Here is a 20,993-nt window from a genome sequence, read left to right on the forward strand (position 1 = left end):
ATGGATGCACGTTTATGTGGAAAGAGGAGTATGCTGTTGAATATAGATCTCTACTTATTAATTTTATCTTTTAAAATAAATAATTTTAGAAAAAGAAAAATACCTATTTAAAAAATACCTGTGTAAAATAAAATAAATAAACTTTTATAAATAATATTAAAGAAAGAAAAATACCTGCATAAAAGATTACGCAAACTCAGCCAATCAACTTAAACTTTTGAGATAAATAATTTACGACACATTTTAACCATTGCGAGGGAAAACTTCTAGACTTTGCTTGTTTTGGCTATCCAATTTTATATTTTAGAACAAGATATTAAAAAGTAGAAAGAAACGAGCATAATATCATTTGTCCTGAACTAAAATATAGTTTACAACAATAATGGTATTCAAATTACAAGATTAGGAAAAGAATCGGGCACTGTGGCACTTAAATAATTGTCATGCCAACTTTTCAAGACAATTTCTCTAAGATAGCGTCACAAGATGATCCCAAGTTATTAACATTATTCTGATCTTTCCCATATGCAGCAATTAGTAAAGCCTCTGCCCTTCCTGCATTCATTAAATGATATTAAAGCACCTAATGCAAGACTAACTTATACATTCAACAGTAGAACCTAAAAGATTAATCATCAAATAAAAAAATTTTCAGTGGGTATGCAACTGTAGTGAACTAGTTATGGTGCTTCAGATGATATGGTAGAGGTTCTACTATGCTAAATTTTGATCATTTAGAATAATGGAAATGAAGTAAATTTATAAAAAGAATGAATCACCAATTGCACCCTGAAAAAGATCAAGATACTCACAATTTAGCTCCATAAACATTTATTCTAAAATGGTGTTCGAATGATTAATGCATTGACAATGACAATTTTGTCATTACAATATTGACAGCGATTAATTAGTTTCTAAAAGATCAATTTGACGACAAATTAGTTCTTTCGACACCTTTCGTTGATATTAGGAAAACCAACAAAAATAACTATTAATAACCAAGTTCATCATTAGGATACCATTGATTTATAAAAAGTCTTAAACTCATCTGTCAGCAGATCTATCCTTCGGGGGTCAAATTTGTAGTTCACCCTTAAAGTTAAGGACAATAAAAGATCACATCACATCCGTATATGGATACATAGAAGGTGACTACTGACTAGACAAAATTAACAAAGAAAATCTATCAAAAATCATAGGTATTCCAGTTTCTGTTCCACCACAACTAACCTACAAAACTACAATTCCGGTCTACCCCAGAAACCCGCCAAAACTTAAGAGAGTCAAATAAAACATTGTTGGAAGCAATATATGGTTTCTAGGATTTTGTTACTTAAATTAATGTCTAAAAATAGGATATTGAAAACTTCAAAGGCAGAATTTCACAATTACTAAGAAGCAATATATGATTTTGGGGATCTTAGAGACTCACATTTAGTAATCACATTTCACATTTGGATAACTGATCAGCATAGTACTTTAAATAATTGATTAAGAGAAATAAGTACCATGATCTTTCTTCCTACTCAACAGGGATTCCAGTGATGGAAATAATGTAGACGCAACTCTCCTGCTGTCATCCTGTATAATAAAAAATTCGATGACTGCCATTGAAAAGGGAAAGTTTACCGTATTCAACAAACAAGATCTATAAATATCAACAAGAAAGCAACAGACAGTGTTGCTAAAGTTTCCTCCAATGAAGCAGGATCCTTAGAGAGTTGCATGAGTTTGTTTCTAAAAACAACATAAATGGTGGTACAGAATGCGTAGTATCTTGATAAAAAAGAATCATGAAAAAGTTATATCTACCTAGGATTAATTGAGGGTGATTAGGGACTGTTTAGTTTTTGAAGATGTTTTGTTTTCATTTTTAATGTTTTGATTTTTAGGATTTTATATAGGAAAAAGTGAAAACAGTGCACATAATAAAATTTTGTTTTCCATTTTCATTTTTCCTTCATAAAACCTTGAAAACAAAAGAGCTAAAAATAAAAATAAAAATGGTTTCACAAACAAAGCAGGCTTCACTTTTGAGGATAAGCCTACATACATTTTGCCCTCCTTACAATTCATAGCATGCAGCAGATGCGTGCGTGCATCCAGTGATTTTCCAATAGAACTTTCAATCACAGTTCCTGTGAAAGAGGGGAAAGAGGAAGGAACTAGAGCAAACCAAATATTAGTTGCTTTCAGGTCAGACACCACCTTTACCGCTATAAGGAGACAGCGTCAATGTAGCACTACATTTACAGCCTATTATCAAGGAAAAAGACTCATTACAACAACAGAGAGCTGCAAAGTTACTACAAAGAGAACTCCTTGAAAGGTAGAGAGGAGGAGGATAAGAATCATAAGATGTCCATAAGTATAAAGCTAATAGAAAAGTTACAGAGAACCCAGAAGATAAAACTGCATAACATCCATGGGCAATGGCAGCCCAGTTCCTATGGAGATCTGTAACATGGACCCCCTTGAAAAACTCACTACCCTAGCTCCAAAGAAAAGTCAAGGACCTTATTCTATTTCACAACAAATCTAAAGAGAGCTGAAGACTATTTGAATAATAGAAACTTTTTTCTCTAATTCATTATTCTCTAGAAAGAGCTTCTGGAGAATCAGGACAAAGCCACTGTTCCCCAAGCAAACAGATATATAGCTGATTCCAAATTGATCATGCAAACAAAAGACCTATAAGATTAAATGGTTATCTTAAGTCCTCAAATCTTCCTGACTACATCGAACATTAGAGAATATGGTTGTCCAAAGAACCAGATTTTCCTTAGAATATTCGAAACTTCAAATACATTTATCAAAGGCAAACTCTTTGCTATTAAGAGAACGTGTTAAGAAATCAAAGAGAAACCACTTAACAACTACAACCAAATATTTTTTCCTAAAGTGGGGTTAGCTCACAGTGGATTCAAACAAAATTATTATTTGTTCCAGAAATTGTGCAGGATGAGAATATCTGCAGATTCTAAGCTAGTTTGATGTTTGTTTAATGAAAGACGGCAGTGTAAGAAACAATAAATAAAGGCTTGAATTTTATGGAATGATTGTGCTAGGAACCCGCATTATTAAAGTGATCCAAATAAGGATAAATGGGTTTAGGATTTAGGGTGAGGAAGAATGCATGGGAGCATCTAAAGTTGGAATAGAATTGGAATTAGGAAAAATTTGGACCTCTCGAGAGCTTGAAGAACCTTTTACTGTTTTCTTCTATTTTCTCAGTAGATAACACAACACAAGGAGGAGCACTACACGTTCTGCTCATGCTCAAATACAGGTCACTCGTAATGTCACATTCACCTTTTCTAGCTATTTGATACCAGTTCTACAGATTGAAACAGAGAAGATAAGCAAAGGAAAGCACCAGTGGTGAGAAAATAATAGTTTTTTGCTTATAGCTATTCAAATCTATATAGTTAAAACAAACCAACCTTTGTGGACCGGTTTCCAGAGAGTTCAAATTTTGCTTTCCAAGTAAAAGATGGCACCGGAACAACAGAAAATCCTGAAGCAACTAAGATCCCAATCCACAGTCCATATCCGAATCCTCCACTCCACCAGCCCTTAAATTACAAAATATGGGCAAACTATTAACCAAAGTTAAGTAAAAGTCAAAAACAATGATGTAATTGTTAACAGAAACCACAAATAGTTACTTGGAAAAGAGAAACTAAATGTATTAACACTCGTAAGATGAACCAGATTAGTTGATCTAAGAAAAAAGAAAAACAAAGCTTGCATGAAATTGAAAAGGAAACTTCTGAGCATTAGGGAGGCTCAAAACGCTCCCAAAAGACTAGTCCAATCCCCCCTCCCCTTGCCACCCTCCCCCCTCTCTCTCTTTCCTTAAACATTTAGACTAAAAAGAGATTAAAGAACAAGGCATGGTGCATGCTTTTCTTCAAAGATAAATCACATAATCTAAAAGTTTAAACATTAAAAATCCATCAGTGTCATTTATAGATCAAGTTTCGATCATATTTCATTAGTACAAGAAGTTGCCTTAAACCAGATTTTCACCAACATAAGGTACAACCAGAGATCCTAATGAGAACTCATACCAACATGAGATGTGTTCTCAATACCATTGAATACTAATTTCCCTCTAACTAGCAAACATCAGCAAAGTTTCTTAAATTACTCTATAAATAGTGGCACCCAATATTAATTTTAATAATTTGAACCCGAACCCCCTCCCCACCCTTTTTTCTCTTTCTCTCTCTGTTCTGAATTCTCTAAATAATGGCTCAAACAACCAGTGGCAATTTGCAAGAAATAACACACTAGGAAAAGACATTTTCCTTCTCAAAGTGGGTTTCATTCAAAAGAGGAACAAACCATTCAACTTAAATAAGCAGACAGCTTTCCTTACATATATCAACTAATAGGAGACTAGCCTAATGCTCATACCATTCAACCAGATCTTCTCATTCTATGTTGACTACAAGAAACTAGGGCAATAGTATAAATTTTTTAATGGTACTCAAGGGAAAGGTTCTAGTTAATGTTGTCCAACTCGAGAATTCAGTAAAACGTCTCAATAAACTCGAATCATAAAGCCAACTTGTCAACTCATAAAGTTTAACTGTTCAAAACATATCATTTAAATAATATATCTTGGAAACTAAACATAATTAAATAAAATATTTATTATTAATATTTAAATTATTTAACTTTGTAACAAGGCATGTGTATTAAATATTGTAAAAATATAACTTAACCCATAACTTAATTATTATACCATATTGTAATTGGCATTTATATTAGTTTACAGTCTGACATAACATATAAATAATAAGAATAAGAAATTTATACAATAAACTCAAGTTCCCAATAGAAATGACAAAAACTAATTTAGACTCGTAAACTTTCTAGTAGAATTGAGACTTAACCGATTTCATTAGCGTTTACTTAAATCACGAGTATCATAAAAAAGAAAGTTTATATATGAATTCGCATGTTTTGCATAGTTGGATTTGTAACTCATCTAGTACGAGTTAAATGGTTAATGTGACACTTTAGCAACCTTATTTTTGGTCAAGATGAAAGGAAAGCAAATTTACTCTTGAGATCTAGGCAGGGTTTTCTTCCCATTAGGGGACAAGTTGAAGCCAAATCAAGGGAATTATGAGAAGGCTAGTTGACCAACTTTTCAAAAGGAATGGGAAATTAAAGAAAGTAGCAAGTTATTACCCATTGGCAAAATACTAATTTCATTATAAAACTCCAAAGATTTTCAAGTTATAGTGAGCATACAAACCTGTTTTCCATCTTGTGGATAAGGGAGTGATTGCTCTATGTATGCAGTGGTTCCTAATGAAATCAAGATTCAATTTGCAAATAGCCAACCATAAACATTGTCAACCTTCAAAGAAATACGAAAAAGCAAGATAATGATTCCAAAATTACAGTAATAAACTGAGGAATTGTTACCAACAATCTATAACTAAGGGCACATCATCTATGATAGAAATTATAAGCAATATCAGACCAACATTTTGAGAATACTGATAGGAGAAGCACACAAAATATCAAAACATTTTATAACACAATCGATATTTCATTTTTTTGTAATTCAACAAGTAAACATTAAGATTATTCCTGGTAGCAAGGGAGCCGAGGAAATGGAAGGGGCACCCTATGAACAAAGGATCCTCAAAATATCAAAATTTTGACTTCTTACATTATCAGCAGCTTCGGATTTAGAGTAACAAGATCTCTTAATGATTCTGTACAGTATCCACTGCTTCCCAAATGTATTCATGAACTTAATGTACTTAACTAACAGCCAGTCCATCCAAAGTTTCCATCAACTCTACATTTTTGTATTGCAGAAAATTTAGAAATAAAATACTAAACATTAACGTACAAGTTTACTAAGATGCTTGCAATAAATTAAATCACATCAGCTAGAATTGTCAACATATTATGCTTGCAAACCAGGTGATAGAATAGAAAAACAAAAGGGAAAGGAAAAAAAGAAAAGATAAGGAAGTCAAGATTTAAAACTTCAGGCTAAAACCACCAATAACAAGAGAAAATAGACAATTGGACTGAAGCCTATGACGATTCAATTTGCAAATTAATATCAATCAGAAGTAAACATTTTGTTGAAGCTCAGAGCCCAAAAGAAAAGCAATCAAGATGCCTGCATGTTTATGTGGGGATAAAGATTGAGAAACCATATTATACCAACTGGAGCATCAAAACTACGAACCAACTGAACAATGGATTTCGCATCTAACCGTCTTCGAGTTCTTTTCCCAACAAGTATTTGCACAAAAGGGGAATCGAATACCTGCATATATTGGACTAAAATTATATGACATCTTTGGCAACATATGGAGCAATGAAATTCCGAGCATCATCTATCTAAAAAGAGGAAATCAATATAATTAGAGGATAAAATGCCAATCCACAAAAATAGAAAGGATTTATAGTTTCATCGCCTCTTCCTTTTATGAAGAAACTAAGAAATCTAATAGTAACAACTTTAATCAATTACTATCACAATCCACGAGACATTAATTTAAGAATGGATAGACTACAACCCCTCTATGCCTTTTTGCATTTCACATCACACTGCATAGCAGCCTCTGATCATGTTAATAGCAAATAACACCTTTTCTACTATCAACAATCTTGCTCCTTCATAAATCTATCTCCAACGTGCATCACTTTCATCTCTTTTTAATATCATGTATTGACAGGAAAACACGAATTCTTGCATAAAACACCAAATTCTCAAACCCAAAGCCCTAAATGAATCCCACCATCGTCAGAGGTAATTTCCAAACTATATAAGGAATCTAGCAGACTTCTGAGAACCGAATTCACTTGTTCCTTTTACAGGAACACCTCCTTCTGACTTACAAGGTAAAAACTAGAAAGCCACGTAACGCGAACGAAAAAGAAGAAGGATACCTGAGGCGCAGAATCAGAATGAGAATGTTGAGTTTTCAAGAGCGCCACAGCGCCAGAGACGTCAGGGTCGATTCCAAGAACCCATTTAAAGTTGGAGGCATCACTTTGGTGTTGCTGTGTGTCTTCACTCAAAAGAGGGTAAGACAGTGAAGACAGCCAATTCTCTTTCAGTTGAGCATCGGAGGCCTTCGCCTTTCCGCATCTTCTGATTTGAGAAGAAGAAGCAGCAGCAGCAGCAGAGAAGGCCTTAACTTGGATGGGTTTGAGTTTGAGTTGAGAAGAGAGGCTGTTCATGAAACTGAAATGAGTTGAGTGCCAGTCTTGAGTCAATTGCAGGGATTCCATCAATTGGGACGTGAGAGGAGCCAAGAAACAAAAGATCCTTGCAGATGCAGTTTAAGGGCAACTATACGTTATGCTGATGCAGTTTATCTCAGGCAAATGCTAATATTTTTCGCCAAATTATGTTGTTATTAGAAATAGTAAATTAGTAGATTTGTACTTTTAATTATTTTTATAATCTTATAAAAAATAATTAGCAGGTCAAACATGGTGGAAACTCAGGTACAGTCGACTTCAGGTAAAGTTGATATCTGAGAGCCATGATTTGACTGATTTGACTAAATTCTTATCTAACAACTCGACTTCACGTAAAGTTGATATCTGAGAGTCATGATTTGACTAATTTGACTAAATTTTTATCTGTACCTGAATTTTGACCGTCAAACACATAAAACATATGATGAATTTTGACCGTCAAACACATAAAACATATGATTCTACAGAGTGCTAATGAGAGCCAGATTGTGTCAAATGTGCAAAATTCAGTGTAAAATATTCAAGAACATGTCAAGAATTTTTCATTGTCCGTTTAGAATGTTCAAAAAAATGAGTAGGGTTATACCTCCAAATTTTTTTATGAATTAATTCCAACTAAGTTAAACAATAAGATTTGAAATAATATTAAGTATGATTAATTTTTGTTATATTATAACGATTTAGTTAGACTTAATTAATAAAAAGACTTAGATATATAAGATTATTTTAAAGGAATGCAGACAAAATCTAAAAACTAAAATAATAATCAAATATCCAATCCTAGCTCTCGTCATATGGCATTTCGAACACAAACACAACCCCAAAATCTAGTTGTAACTGCTGGGTGGCCTTAGTATGGTCTCCCTCCTAGATATGCAACTCAATTAGTCTCAAAATTAGGAGACCATCAAGTTTCAGATTACAACTGTGTTCATTTAAAACATATCCATCTTGACTATGCGCAAGGCTAAGAAAATAAAATTGTACATGAAACCTGGTCAATGAACTAGTTCAAACTTCAAAGATTCATCGGTTGTAAAGGGACTAGGGGCATGCTACATAGTTGGGCATGTGTATATAGAGCTTTATGAAAGACTATACTCCAATCTAGTATCCTGAAAATCTCCAATGGTTATTATGGATCCCTTCAAATTGAAAGAAGAAAAGCAACCTTCCTATCATGTCCTTTTTATCTGCCTTGTATCTATTTGAAGAAAATCATGTGTCCACAACAACGCCTTGCTGGTTAGACAGATCGAGAAAGAAACTGCTGAACAAAAGCCCAAACCCTCAAATCTGTTTTGGTTATCATACAGCATGTCACTCCAACTAAAATATATTTAATGCTTTGATCCGAGTGTAATTTCGTAGATGACTCCTTCAAGATTTCCGACAATGCGCCGAGTTCCAGGCACTTCTTTCATCTGCATCTGGTGCTTAGAGGCTTCGATAATAATCATTGAATCCATGCTGCAAGGAGGGAAACAGAATGCTTATAACTTTAAACCGACAGTGACGCGGACTGAATAAAATGGAAATTTGAAAATTAGATACCGTAATGCTTATGCTAAAATGTACCTGATTGATGTCTGCAATAGAAAGGTAAAATGATTTTCGTTGTTCAAATTTGAAGAGCGTAAAATAAAATAATGAAGGAAAATTCAGAGATTACTTTTGTTTTAGGGTAAAGTATACTTTTTGTTCCTAACGTTTGCAATTTTTTTAAGAATATTCATGAAGAAGGTTCAGGTTTTATGGTCCTCCACTATGTCTTTCTACTTATTTGGAGTTGCAAAGAAAATTAATCAAGGTAGCACGAAACCAAGAAAACTTTCAGAATAATGTAAATTTGTAAAGATTTTACAAAACTAGTTTCAACCGCATTCTAAGCAACATAATATCTGTTCCTAAGCCTATCCAATAACACTAGATTTTAGATACATTAACTATGCAAACCTGGATCCAGTCATTCTACAAGATAAATATGCTGCCAGTAAAACATAAAAGTAGCAGAACAAATTTTATTAAGGCAAGAAAATAAACACAACACTGAACATAACAAGCTAGGTTACTTACGTCTTAGTTCGTGATACATAGGCTAGTATGAATTTGCATCTCCTGCCCTCTCCAGCCCACAATAGTTGTTCAACAGTATTGAATAGCATAGGGACGCTTGACTGCTGAAAACTTATGCATTGTCAAGGTCTCCAGAATGATATTTTTTCATAGTTTTAAAATATCGGCCACAGCAGTGCCATGGCAGAATGACATGGCGGATTTTGTGGCTGCTGCCATCTGGGAGTACATTGTGTTGCAGAAAATCAGGGACTGAGAGTGGTGGCATTCCGTGACAGAAATGGCGGTGTTATGTGGAATTGTTTTGCTTTTGAGGGTTGTTTTTGTCATTATAAAACCCTAAACTAATGTAGGAACACAAAACCTTCTCAGGCTGATTTCAGCCTCTTCACCAACACAAAACCTTTTTGCAGTAGGAGTAGCACTATAACTTCCTCTTCCTTGCTTCCTTGGGTTGGTGAAGAGGCTGAAATCAAGTCAGAGAAGGTTTTGTGTTCCTAACATTAGTTTTATGGTTTTTAAAATGACAAAAACAGCCCTCCAATGCAAAATATATTCCACAGAATCCAGCCATTTCTGTCAGGAAATGCCACGGCGTCACTGCCATTGCGGTCCCTAGTTTTCTGCCATGCCATTCTGCAATGGCCAATATTTTAAAAGTATCAATCCAGTGCAAGAAAACCATGGAAATTTGACTAAGAAACTTAAGACAAAAATAGTATATGGTTATTAAAGAAGAATGTTCAAGGTTCCCCAGCACCTAGGCATATGCTACAAGGAAGGAGATGAAAACTGAAGTAAAAAATGAGCAAATGGGAAATGAGTAAGAATGGGAAACATTGAAATGTATGGATAAATTCAAGATTATATTCATTAGGATATAGATGTCAGCTCCAAGGACAAGGTCAAAACCTCCTGGATGATTTTGTAAAATGTCATTGATCTGATCAGAGTTCCCCCATTCCAGTTTACTGGCAAATAATCCTGCATCAAATATTATTTAAATAGAATGTCTAATTCAATGCATCAAAATATCAATCTCTTCATAAGGTTTAGGACTTACCGCGAGAAGAAGGACTAGTATTGTCGGAACATGAATGGAGCTCTATATTTTTATTTAAAATCTGAGAAGAGATACCATAATAATTAGTCTACAATGCAGATAGTTTGGAATGTGCTACTAAACAGCTCAGGAACAGATTTCATAATCCTGCCTTTAGCACTTCTTCATTATGATCCGTCATCACAACTTTATGGCAGAATCTGCTGCAAAGTATTCCAGTAATACCTAAAATAAAGGTAATCATTGTTTGCGAGCAACACATATAGAAAACCCAATTATAATGAAATGAGTCTAGGATTCTAAGCATACAAAATGATATTTTCGTATCAAGGTGAAAACATACCAACACCAGAACCCAATTCGATGGCAGTGCAGCCCTGCAGCATTTCAACATTCTTTGAAAGATAATCATTTAGCAGCATGGCTCCCGGCCATACCAGCTGCCCTGTCAAATCAAAATCAGCTGATCCGAAACATAATTAGTGTAGCTGACGGTTATTTTCATCCTGAACAATTAACCCATTCCACACCCAATCTGCATACTTATGAAAATTAGAATAATCTTGTGTGTGAAGGAGCACTTGGCCAAAGTATAACAAGGTCAAAACATTGGCACTGTTTTAAAATTTCTTGAGACAACTCAGAATGCATTAAAATTTCTTTAAACCCTAGTTCCAATACGCTCCTTTAGCTTCCATCAATTCAAGTATAACTTAAAAAAGAGCCAGTAGTTACAATCAGCACCTAAAAATATGATTGGTGAGTCATCATGTAAGTAAACAAACAAAGAAAACTCACTTGAAGCGGATTGGAGACAGAAGAGCTGAATGTCTTGGGATCCAAATGTGAAGTTCGTAAGCTGGTAACTTAAAATTCCAAGAAAGAACTTGAGAGTTAGAGTGAGGACAGTGTATTCACGAGAGAGAGAGAGAGAGAGAGAGAGAGAGGTTACTTGTCATTGAGGAAGAAGGACGCATCTAAGCAAACGATATCATCATCCTCTTGTTGTTGTGTGTTTGGTGTTGCTTCCATGTTCAACGCTTAGGGATTAATACGACGGCGTCTGCGCTTCTTTCTTCAGTAGCCTCCCCGTTGTGTGTTCCAACTTCCAAATGAGTCTCTGGCTGAGACTAAGATTACGTCATTACCAGCACTGTGTAAATGCAAGCCGAGTTTTCAGAACCTTGCAGTAAGCTACTAAAAAATACCAATGTTCTCAAAACCAAATTAGACCAGCCGGTTCGACTCGATTAATCGAAAACCAATCATCTAATAAGATCGATTAAGACATAAAATTGTCCGGTAAAAATCGACTTAAAAACCAACTGAACCGATAATTAACCAAAAAATTGCCAAAATCAATCAAATTTTTTTAGGGTTATCGGTTTGCTTTATATATGCATTAAAAAAAAACAATCCAATTACCCACCCCCACCCCCTCCCTTTCTCTCTTTGAGAAATTCGAGTTAAATCTCAATTTAATCTCTGAAATTTAGTCCGATACTCAGAATGATCCCCATAATTTTGTTGGCCTCAATTAGAATCCCAAATTTACAATCGTGGCTCTAGCTTGTCTCTGCGATCATTTTCGTCACTGGAATGCTGATCTGACGCAATTACATAACACGGTGGACACTACTTAAACGACGGCGCATTGGTTTCGCGCCCAAACCCTTTGAAAACCACGTCGATTCAGTTTTTTGTGGGTTAAAACTCTTTCTTTTCACTACGACGATCATAAGTTACAAAACATCAAGAAAACCCTTACACTATGTGGTTTCCAAAGGGTTTGGGCGCGAAAACAATGTGTCATCGTTTAAGTAGTGTCCACCATATCATGCAATTGTGCCAGATCAGCATTTCGATGACAAAGATGATCGCAGGGACAAGTCAAGGCCACAATTGCAAATTTGGGGGTTTTAATTGGGGCCAAAAAAATTATGGGGGTCATTATGAGCGTCAAGCCAAATTTCGGAGGTCAAATTGAGATTTAACTCGAGAAACTCTAAATAGTAAACCCAGCCACCATCGGTCCCTTCGGATCGTTCCTCTTCTCGTCGTCATCGGTGGATTGTCGTTTCTTCGAATTCTCCCTGCTCGTGTCGTCTCTCTTTTCAAGTTCTCTCTCTATCCGAGGCTCCGAGCTCAATGTTCCCTCTCTCTCTCTATCTCTCTCATGGCGACTAGGGATGACAATGGGATAGGATGGAGACGGGAAATACCTTCTCGCTCCCTGTCCCTAGACTTCATCCCCGTCCCCGCCATGGAGAAATATTGCACCCATCTCTATTTTTTGCAGGGACTCATTTCTCATCTTCCTATATTGATCATTTATATGAAAGTTCTAATAAAAAAAATTAAAATAATCAGAAAACATTATTACAACATACAAGGACTCAGTCACACAGCAGTGAAAAGAAAAAAAGACGCCGCGATCAGAGATAATGAGGCAGCCAGGGAGCGACAATACGATGAGCACTGAGCAGGAGTGGCGAAGGGTATGGTTGTGACGCTATGAGAGATTGGGATTTGGGCCTTCTAAGGTGACTGGGAAGTAGGACAGCGCAGTGTTATAGAGAGAAGAGAAGGCACTTTTGAAATTAGAGTTATATTTTAGTCATTTCACATACTATATATATATATAGAGAGAGAGAGAGAGAGAGTATGTGAAATGACTAAAAAATTTATATTAGAAATAAATTATTAATGATATTTAAGTAAATTAAATAATTCGGAGATTAGCGGGGACGGGATGAGGATCCCCGATCGGGTCTCCATGTCTGCCTCGGAGAAATTTTGGCCCATTCTCATCCCTACAGAGAAAATTCTCCGTCTTCGAGTCCCCATTTGAGGCGGTCTCACGGAGATCTCCGTACTTTGAAAAGTTTTTTCATCCCTAACGCTGATGTCTCTCTCTGTTCGGCTGTGGAGTATTAGCCGCGCTGTCATCTTGCTCGGTTATTTTGTTAATTTTATTTATTTTGATTTTTGAGTTGTTGGTTGTTAATTTTTTTTTATTTTCAGTTGTTGATAGTGGTATGAGGTAGTGCTTTACTACATTGTTTATTTTTATGTTGGAATTTTTCCGATTTTGATTTTAAGTTGTTTATGTTGATTTTTTGATTTGTTGATTTTGGTTGCTGATTTAAGTTATTAATGGTGTTATGGAGCAATATTTTACTATATTGTTTGTTGTTTATGCTGGAATTTTTTTTATTTTGAGTTATGCCATGATTTTAATTTTAAGTTGTACGTGTTTATGCTGATTTTTTTTATTTATTAATTCTGGTTACTGATTTGAGCTGTTGATAGGACTATGCTGCAATGTTTTACTACATTCTATTATTTATGCTGGAATTTGATTATAAGTTATTTAAATTATATATTAAATTTTGTAATTTAAATTATATATTATATTTTTAATAATTTTATTTTATATTTAAGTAAATCAGTTAAATTTCAGTCGGATTGAACTTCTGATTTATTGAACTAGTTATTTCACTGATTTATTAATCAATTTGGTTTTTGCAACCTTAAAAAATACCAAGATTTTAAGCATAGTTTTCATCAAATTAGTGATCTAACTGATTAGACTACTGATTTATTAGTTTGTTGATCTAATTGATAAATTGATAAGTTAAACTTGTTTAAATTATAATTAATAAATATAAATTTTAAAAATATAATTTAATTTATATATATTATATAATTTTTAAAAAATTATAATTTTATAATATTATTACGAGTAAAAATACTAATTTTAACTAAAGATAATAGAATTTATATGTAACAGAAGTTATAAATTCAATTCAATTGTGACTAACTTATTATTTTGTGACTTTATTAATTTTTTTTCCAATTTAGAGGATTTTCTTTTTCTTTGTTACGTGTTATTTGGTAATATTTGTATCAACTCAAATAAATAAAATAGCATAAATACATAAAATATGTTCATAATTCCATCAATTTTATAACAAGAACGGTTCAGATAAACAAGGTAACTAAAAAAACAGAAAAACGAAAAGACAATTATGAAACATAAATATTGATAACACGCATGTGAAACAAAGTTTAGAGGAAGTATAGGGAGCTAATGGAATATCTGTGCACATATCTGTATAATATGGACGATGGAGGTTTAGAGATGTCTGATTCAGTATTAGAGATATAACCATTTTCCTATCAATTTAAGTTTTTGGGATGAGTGGTTTCAGGACATGATATTAGAGTTCTACATCCGAAAAATTAAGAGTTCGATTCTTAGTGAACTCCTGGATGAGTGGTTTTATGACATGAGATGTTTATTATTCTGAATAGTATGGGTGATGTTCATTTTTTAACTCGAAATTCATTGTACACATTGTACAAATATTCCATTGACTATCTAGCCCGGATTCCAAAGTTTATTAATCGAATTTGTGGAGGACCAAACTCCACAACAGCTTTGAGCAGCTGAGCCAGCTCATGGGGTGCAGTAAGCTGAGGAAAATGGCCAGTCATGTCTATGAACTCCAAAGCAGAGACCCCTTTGATCATCTTCTTCAAGAAGTGCCCTACGCTCACCGGAATGGCGGCGTCGTTACTTGACTGAATGATGGTGCATGGCGTCTCAACGTTTTGCAGTATCTTTCTGTTGTCGCTATGAAACACGGTCTTGGCCAAGGACACCGCCACTTGTGCGCCCATGTTTTTCAAGCAGCTTCGAAATTTGTCAACGGCGTCAGAGTCGTTGGGACCCACTGCAATTGGAGCGTATGCTGAAACCCACTCTTCAAACTGCACCTCTATTGTTGATATTAACTGCTCAACGTCTTCCCTCTCAAACCCACCTTCATAGTCCTCATCATTTATGTACCTGCATAATGATACAATATATTCTTCTATTATATATTTGATTACGGTGAAAACTCATGTGCAAACGACTTCACGTGAAGTGGATAACTGAGAGTCGTTAGATAATTTGAGTGATTTAACTAAATTTTCATCTAACGATTTTCAACTATCAACTTTACGTGAAGTCGACTGCACTTGAGTTTCCACATTATTATTCTTATAAATGATTGTTTTGTTTAAAAAAATACATGAAGGACGACCCATAAAAATTATCAAAAATACTCTTTATATACTAAAATCAACCATTAATATATTTATGTATAAATATTTATTTTTTTTCTAATTTTATTATTATTTTTTATTAAGTATTATAAGTCGTTAGTGATAGGACGACCATATAAGTTATCTCATCACTAATTTGTCGTCCATGGCAAACAATATAGAAAGCCGGCACTTGAGAAGGATCTTAAGCATTAATTATATTGTTGACTACTATCTTAGCTTGTTATTAAACTATAGAAGCTTACGTTGGAGTAATACGACCTCTACATATACTAATCATATAATTAACTGATTTCATAAAACTTTTCTCTCTTTTTTTTTAATACGGGAGTTGACTTGGCTGCCGGCCTTTATATATATATATATATATATATATATATATATATATATATATATATATATATATATATTGAGAGAGTGTTTCGCTAAAGACATATTATATTATTAGGTGTTTGCTATGGTGTCTACAAAGTATTGCTTAATTATTAAAATAGATAAAATAATTAATTTTAAATTTAAAAATATAAAAATTAAAAAATTTTAAATATTTTAAAATTACTATAAAAAGTAATTTAGGTAAAAGTTAGACACCAAACAAAAGGTACCATAGAATTGGCCATATTATTATCAATTGAAAAAAAATAGATATGTAAACTTTAAATTTTACTATATTTATTATATATTTATTAAAAAATTGTAAAAATATCCACTAATAGTAATTTTAATATGTGTTCTTAGCTAAACTCATTTGTTAGCGTTTGAACACCAAGCTTTCAAATACTTTATTAGAGAAATGATATTGAATTACTTCTTTAGTGTAGATATCTAAAAGATAGAAGTAATAAAAAAGGAAATTAAGAGAAAAAAAAAATACCATTACTCAGTCCCGCATGTATGTGTACACGAATAAGTTTAAAGTTTAAACACTTCAATAGAATTATTCAAACAGTACTATTAATGATTATATTGTTGAGAACGTATGTTATGATTTATGAATTAATATTATCCTTTCTCAAATAATTATAACACCTTTACGAGGATCAAATTTAGTTTCAATTTGCATTCTGGTCACACTAAAAAAAAATCCTAGTAGAGTATGTAGTAGGTGTCAATTTTGTTGGTTTCTCTTGTTAATCAAACGTGAAAATTCATATACAGGTATCTTATGAAGTTAAAAATTAAAAAATTGTTAAATAACAATTTAGTTAACATATCAAATTATTTAAAGTTCTCAGCTATATATAAAATTTACAGCAGCTAAGTCTTTACCTCAACCAAAACGTGCATCAAGTTTTATCATGCTCACAAAAAAAGAGAGAATACAAGCATATGAGCATTAAAGCAAAAGAACATAATCCATTCATTTGATGAGAATCAATGATTTAGAATCACATGGAACTCAACTCTCACTCTCTATATAGAACATATATATGTAGGTGAAGACTCAAGTGAAGTCAATTTCAGGTGAAGTTCATACCTGAGTGCCGTTAGATGAAAATTTAGTCAAATCAGTAATATCAACTTCACGTGAAGTCGACTGCACCTGAGTTTCCACTATATATGTAAATGGAGTTAGGGTGAGAGAGTACCTTGGGGAAGCACAAAGAAGAACGAGTTTCTTGAATAAGTTAGGTCTTTGAGTGGAGGCAATGCAACCGATCATAGCAGCCATGGAATGCCCAACAAAAATGATATCTTTGAGACCCATCTCATCCATAACAGTGATAAAAGCATCAGCATAAGATTCAAAGGAGGATGTGTATTTGGAGTGCTCATAGAGGCTCTTATCTTCAACAGCTCCAGAAAAGGGCCAATCAAACAAAACTATACTGTAATTTTCAGCTAACAAAAGAGGAATGATTTTGTCCCAAATCGATTGGTCTGTACCAAATCCGTGACATAAAATTATGGTTTTGGTCCCTAACGATGACTGTATGGTCCTGGCATTTAAAGCTGTTGAGAGGTTCTTTTTTTCTGGTGTCACCATGTTTGGATTCAAATTGGTTGAGTAAGTAATAAGAATTTATCTAAGGGAGAAATGGCCAACAACAAACTACTCCTTAGAGGATTTGTGGTTTTGTTTGCTACATGTGCATGCAATGTTTTGATATCTATTGACTATAAACTAAAAGATGTTAGGTATGTAAATATTTTTGAATAAAAAATGTTATGGGATTATGAAAATTTATTATTTTTTTATCATTATTTTGTTATTAATTCAATTTTTTTAGTTTAATTATTTTAGTATAGTAATCTAACAACAGATTTTATCTCATATTTTTTAATATTAATAATTAACTAATGATAAAAAATAATAAATTCTGATAGTTATCTAGCATTTTTTTGTTGAATTGTTATGGTAGATATAGCACAATTCACATGGTTGCGTAACGACTTAAATTTTTAAAAATATAATTTTATGACAGTTAGAGATGTTTTTATTTTTTATTTTTTGTAAACTCTTGCTTGATTCGTTGTTGTGCATCCTTCAAGAAATATAAAATCCAATCTAACATTGTATGATTACATTTTTGTACTCGTAGAATGTCATAATTATTGTTTCGGTACTTTTTTGTCTATGTATATGCAAATCTAGAGTGCAAACTAAGGATGGCAAAACTTCCCGAGACGCAGGGATTTCTGCGGAAACTGTTTCGAATGGAGATTCGACTGTGGAAAATTTTTTTTTCGGGGATGGAGACGGAGGACACAATTTCCCTTAGGCAGGCGTAGGGATCCGAGCGGGGATTTCCGCCCCATCCCCGTTAATTTCTGAAATTCATAAATTTATTGAATTTTCTTTAATAGTTGAATTATCCTAATCCTCATTTTGCATAACCATTCTTCAATTCATAGATCCCTAACGCTGTCCATACTCCATCCAACCTCTCTGCAGCAACCCCCTCGCCACTCTATTTTCTTGCCGCATTGTCACACCTCACCGTGCCATCATCCTCACTGCGTTGTGCTCTCTATTTGCGGTGGTGTTCCTTTTCGTAACTCTGCCGTTGTGTCTATTCTCCTCTCTATTCCCGCGTCTCCCACCTCGTCCATTGCTTTCTCTTCTGGCTCGCCATTGCGTCCCCACTGCGTCATTTCGAAAGAAGTCACCATCTTGTCGTTTAGACTTTTTGTATAAAATCTTGCTGTTTTTGTATAGGATGGATACTTGCAGCTCTATTTATATAGAAATTAATAATTAGTTAAAATTATCAGAAAGATGGGTAATGGGGTCCCCGCGGAGAATGGGACTCTGTAAGGAATGAGGATGGGGAGCAATATTCCCCACAGCGAGTAAAAACGGGGAGTAAATCTGGAGGTAGAAATGGAGAGCAGAAAAGCATCTCATGCCCCCGCTCTGCCCATTGACATCCCTAGTGCAATCGGTTCCCCCCTCTATTTTTTTTTTCTCTTAATAAAAAAATGAGCAAGTGTACAGTAAAACGAGTGAAGAATAAGTCAAAGAAACAATTTTTGTTTTTTTTTTTTTGTACTTTTCAATGTTACTAATTACATTGATAGAAAACATTCTTTATTTTCTTGATTGATATATTGGGGTTCTTTTCTTTTGGTGTATTTGGATAAAATTTAAGAGAAAAATTCAAAATAACTCCTGACAATTATCTTAAAAGACAACGAGGTTCTTAACAAAAAAAAATTAATCAGTCCCAAAAAAAATTCAGGGACTGAGTTGGGTGTTTTTTTTTTTTAGTAGCCTCGTTGTTCTTTTGAGATAATTGTTAGGAGTCGGGTGAGGTATTCACTCTAAATTTAAAGGCAAATTTTTCAGTATAGATATAGAAATTTCATCTACATGTGTGAATGAGTGTTAGGCGTGTATGAGTGCTACAAGTGTTCACATGATGGAGACATATTCTGCTGAATTGTAGGTTATTGCAGTTGGTATACTGATCTTGTCAAGTACAAACATAATAATTATTAATTAGTGTTATGTTAATCATGGTTTGGTAATGTAGACCTCTTTTTGTAATTTTTATTGTATGAGATGCATGGATATTGGGCTCACTGCTAAAATGGATACAATTAGTACTAGTAAATAATAAAAAAAATAGTACTGCTAAGAGAAAAGAAAAAGGTAATTGATCCAATTTACATAGAAGATCAAACAAGACTTGCAAGACTAGTTTTTGGTTGTTAGTTTTTTTTTGTTGGGCGTAAAACCCATTTCTTGACCGAAAAAAAAAACTTGCATATAATCAAATCCAATTAATTTATCCTCAATTGCTATCTTTTTGCTACTGTGGCTACTGTATCCTTTTTTTTTTTTTTATTATTGACTAGAATGCACCGAATCGAGTGACACCTTTATTGCTAAAGACGTCGTATTTTTTATGTAGAAAGTACTGACCCAATAAGCAAATTCCACGTGAAAGATGCTAAGGGAGAATGAGTCTCCAATATCAAAAACGCCGCCAAAATATAAATTTAGTAATATTAATATTAATTAAATATGCAATATTAATACCAAATATTCAGAAGTAACCAATCATAAATATTTAAATAAATATTAACAACAAATGGTAATTACATTCATATTAAATAAATATAGAATATAAATATTGATAAGGATAAACTATTAATTTGGTATCTGAAAGATTCGGTCCCTGACATAAAAGTTTTTAAAATATATTTTTTTGGTTTTTCACAGTATCCCTCATTTCGATAGGCCAATGACTAATCTGTCGTACATCAGAGCTCCATTTAGGAGTTTGTCGATGGTCAATGGGATGCTGCATGCACAAAGTAGAATTTGAATCTTGGACACTTCTTAAGCGGACTAATAGGTTCCTAAAAAATATTATTCATAAAATAGCCCCTTAATAATTTGAAAATGCTACAAAAATAACTAGTAAATATTATATTTCTGCAAGTGACAGAAAACTTTTATATTTAGCAAACAACTTATCCATTTAATACGAATTTTTGTGGCAATATTTGAATAAATATTTAAAAAGTACACAAAAAAAATTTTTGAAGCAAAATTTGATCTCTAAATTTTTTTTTATTTTTTAAAAATATGTGATCATTCACACTAAAAAAAAATTTTAAAAATTCATTTAATATAACATTACCAAATTTTCAGGATAAAGATCTTATTTTAAACAAAATTTGATCTCTATCAATCACGTCCAGATGGCTGACTTCGAAGAAGTAATTTGTGACAGGAGGATGGACAACAATCAATTTGATGAGAAACAATTATTCGTCTTGAATACCTTTGATCTTGCTCAAGGTCCGACTTGTTCAACTCCAACCTCGAGCAAGGACACTGTTACCATGGGCCAATTAATTAAAGTCATGACCCAAATTTAGCTAATCAACCAACAATGGATTCATCCATATCAAAGAAATCAGTCGAAGCCACTAAGAGGTGCTCAAAGGGTTGCGCGTCAGCATACTCGACTTGTTTGGGGCACGGAAACCATAACTCGAGCCCGGCCAACTTGGGAAGCAAGTCATTGCT

General features: G+C 33.6%; 3 protein-coding genes across 10 annotated transcripts; all 3 read right to left on the reverse strand.

Annotated features, from left to right (window-relative positions):
* Positions 1-336: 336 nt before the first annotated feature.
* On the reverse strand, positions 337-7,376 carry LOC130977100 (Holliday junction resolvase MOC1, chloroplastic-like). 7 transcript variants are annotated; one of them, XM_057902111.1, is made up of 8 exons: positions 6,937-7,376; positions 6,205-6,310; positions 5,273-5,325; positions 3,444-3,575; positions 3,187-3,337; positions 2,054-2,138; positions 1,509-1,581; positions 337-555 (listed from the first exon to the last, which is right to left on the reverse strand). In XM_057902111.1, exons 1-7 carry the CDS (start codon positions 7,279-7,281, stop codon positions 1,527-1,529), a joined length of 927 nt encoding a protein of 308 aa, XP_057758094.1. In that variant the 5' UTR covers positions 7,282-7,376; the 3' UTR covers positions 337-555; positions 1,509-1,526. The 7 variants fall into 7 exon arrangements, 3 of the variants coding, with proteins under 3 accessions (XP_057758094.1, XP_057758093.1, XP_057758095.1); XM_057902110.1 differs by having other exon boundaries at positions 2,054-2,165; XR_009084839.1 differs by having other exon boundaries at positions 492-555; positions 2,054-2,256; positions 6,937-7,375.
* Positions 7,377-7,994: 618 nt separating this feature from the next.
* Positions 7,995-11,556, reverse strand: LOC130973401 (uncharacterized). Of its 2 annotated transcripts, none has more exons than XR_009084126.1 (8): positions 11,346-11,556; positions 11,192-11,259; positions 10,737-10,856; positions 10,545-10,618; positions 10,394-10,454; positions 10,243-10,314; positions 9,331-9,966; positions 7,995-8,724 (listed from the first exon to the last, which is right to left on the reverse strand). XR_009084126.1 is itself a non-coding variant. In XM_057897897.1 (8 exons), exons 1-8 carry the CDS (start codon positions 11,423-11,425, stop codon positions 8,595-8,597), a joined length of 747 nt encoding a protein of 248 aa, XP_057753880.1. In that variant the 5' UTR covers positions 11,426-11,556; the 3' UTR covers positions 7,995-8,594. The 2 variants fall into 2 exon arrangements, 1 of the variants encoding a protein (XP_057753880.1); XM_057897897.1 differs by having other exon boundaries at positions 9,331-9,442; positions 10,213-10,314.
* Positions 11,557-14,357: 2,801 nt separating this feature from the next.
* LOC130976070 (strigolactone esterase D14-like) lies at positions 14,358-17,608 on the reverse strand. The gene is made up of 2 exons (XM_057900817.1): positions 17,098-17,608; positions 14,358-15,248 (listed from the first exon to the last, which is right to left on the reverse strand). The coding sequence occupies exons 1-2, from the start codon at positions 17,493-17,495 to the stop codon at positions 14,774-14,776; spliced, it is 873 nt and encodes a 290-aa protein (XP_057756800.1). The 5' UTR covers positions 17,496-17,608; the 3' UTR covers positions 14,358-14,773.
* Positions 17,609-20,993: the final 3,385 nt, after the last annotated feature.

The sequence above is a fragment of the Arachis stenosperma genome, chromosome 4 (genome assembly GCF_014773155.1).
Source record: "Arachis stenosperma cultivar V10309 chromosome 4, arast.V10309.gnm1.PFL2, whole genome shotgun sequence".
NCBI classification, from domain to species: Eukaryota; Viridiplantae; Streptophyta; class Magnoliopsida; order Fabales; family Fabaceae; genus Arachis; species Arachis stenosperma.

What these genes read in the sequence shown, in the direction of transcription:
- LOC130976070 (XM_057900817.1), bottom strand. Translation starts at nt 17,495, where the DNA reads ATGGTGACACCAGAAAAAAAGAACCTCTCAACAGCTTTAAATGCCAGG. An exon ending in CTTCTTTGTGCTTCCCCAAG is followed by an intron (nt 15,249 to 17,097) that starts GTACTCTCTCAC and finishes ATCATTATGCAG; the next exon opens with GTACATAAATGATGAGGACT.
- LOC130977100 (XM_057902110.1), bottom strand. Translation starts at nt 7,281, where the DNA reads ATGGAATCCCTGCAATTGACTCAAGACTGGCACTCAACTCATTTCAGT. An exon ending in TAGTTTTGATGCTCCAGTTG is followed by an intron (nt 5,326 to 6,204) that starts GTATAATATGGT and finishes TGATTTCATTAG; the next exon opens with GAACCACTGCATACATAGAG. An exon ending in ATCCACAAGATGGAAAACAG is followed by an intron (nt 3,576 to 5,272) that starts GTTTGTATGCTC and finishes TTGTAATTTAAG; the next exon opens with GGCTGGTGGAGTGGAGGATT.
- LOC130973401 (XM_057897897.1), bottom strand. Translation starts at nt 11,425, where the DNA reads ATGGAAGCAACACCAAACACACAACAACAAGAGGATGATGATATCGTT. An exon ending in TCCTTCTTCCTCAATGACAA is followed by an intron (nt 11,260 to 11,345) that starts GTAACCTCTCTC and finishes TGGAATTTTAAG; the next exon opens with TTACCAGCTTACGAACTTCA. An exon ending in CTGTCTCCAATCCGCTTCAA is followed by an intron (nt 10,857 to 11,191) that starts GTGAGTTTTCTT and finishes GTTTCGGATCAG; the next exon opens with CTGATTTTGATTTGACAGGG.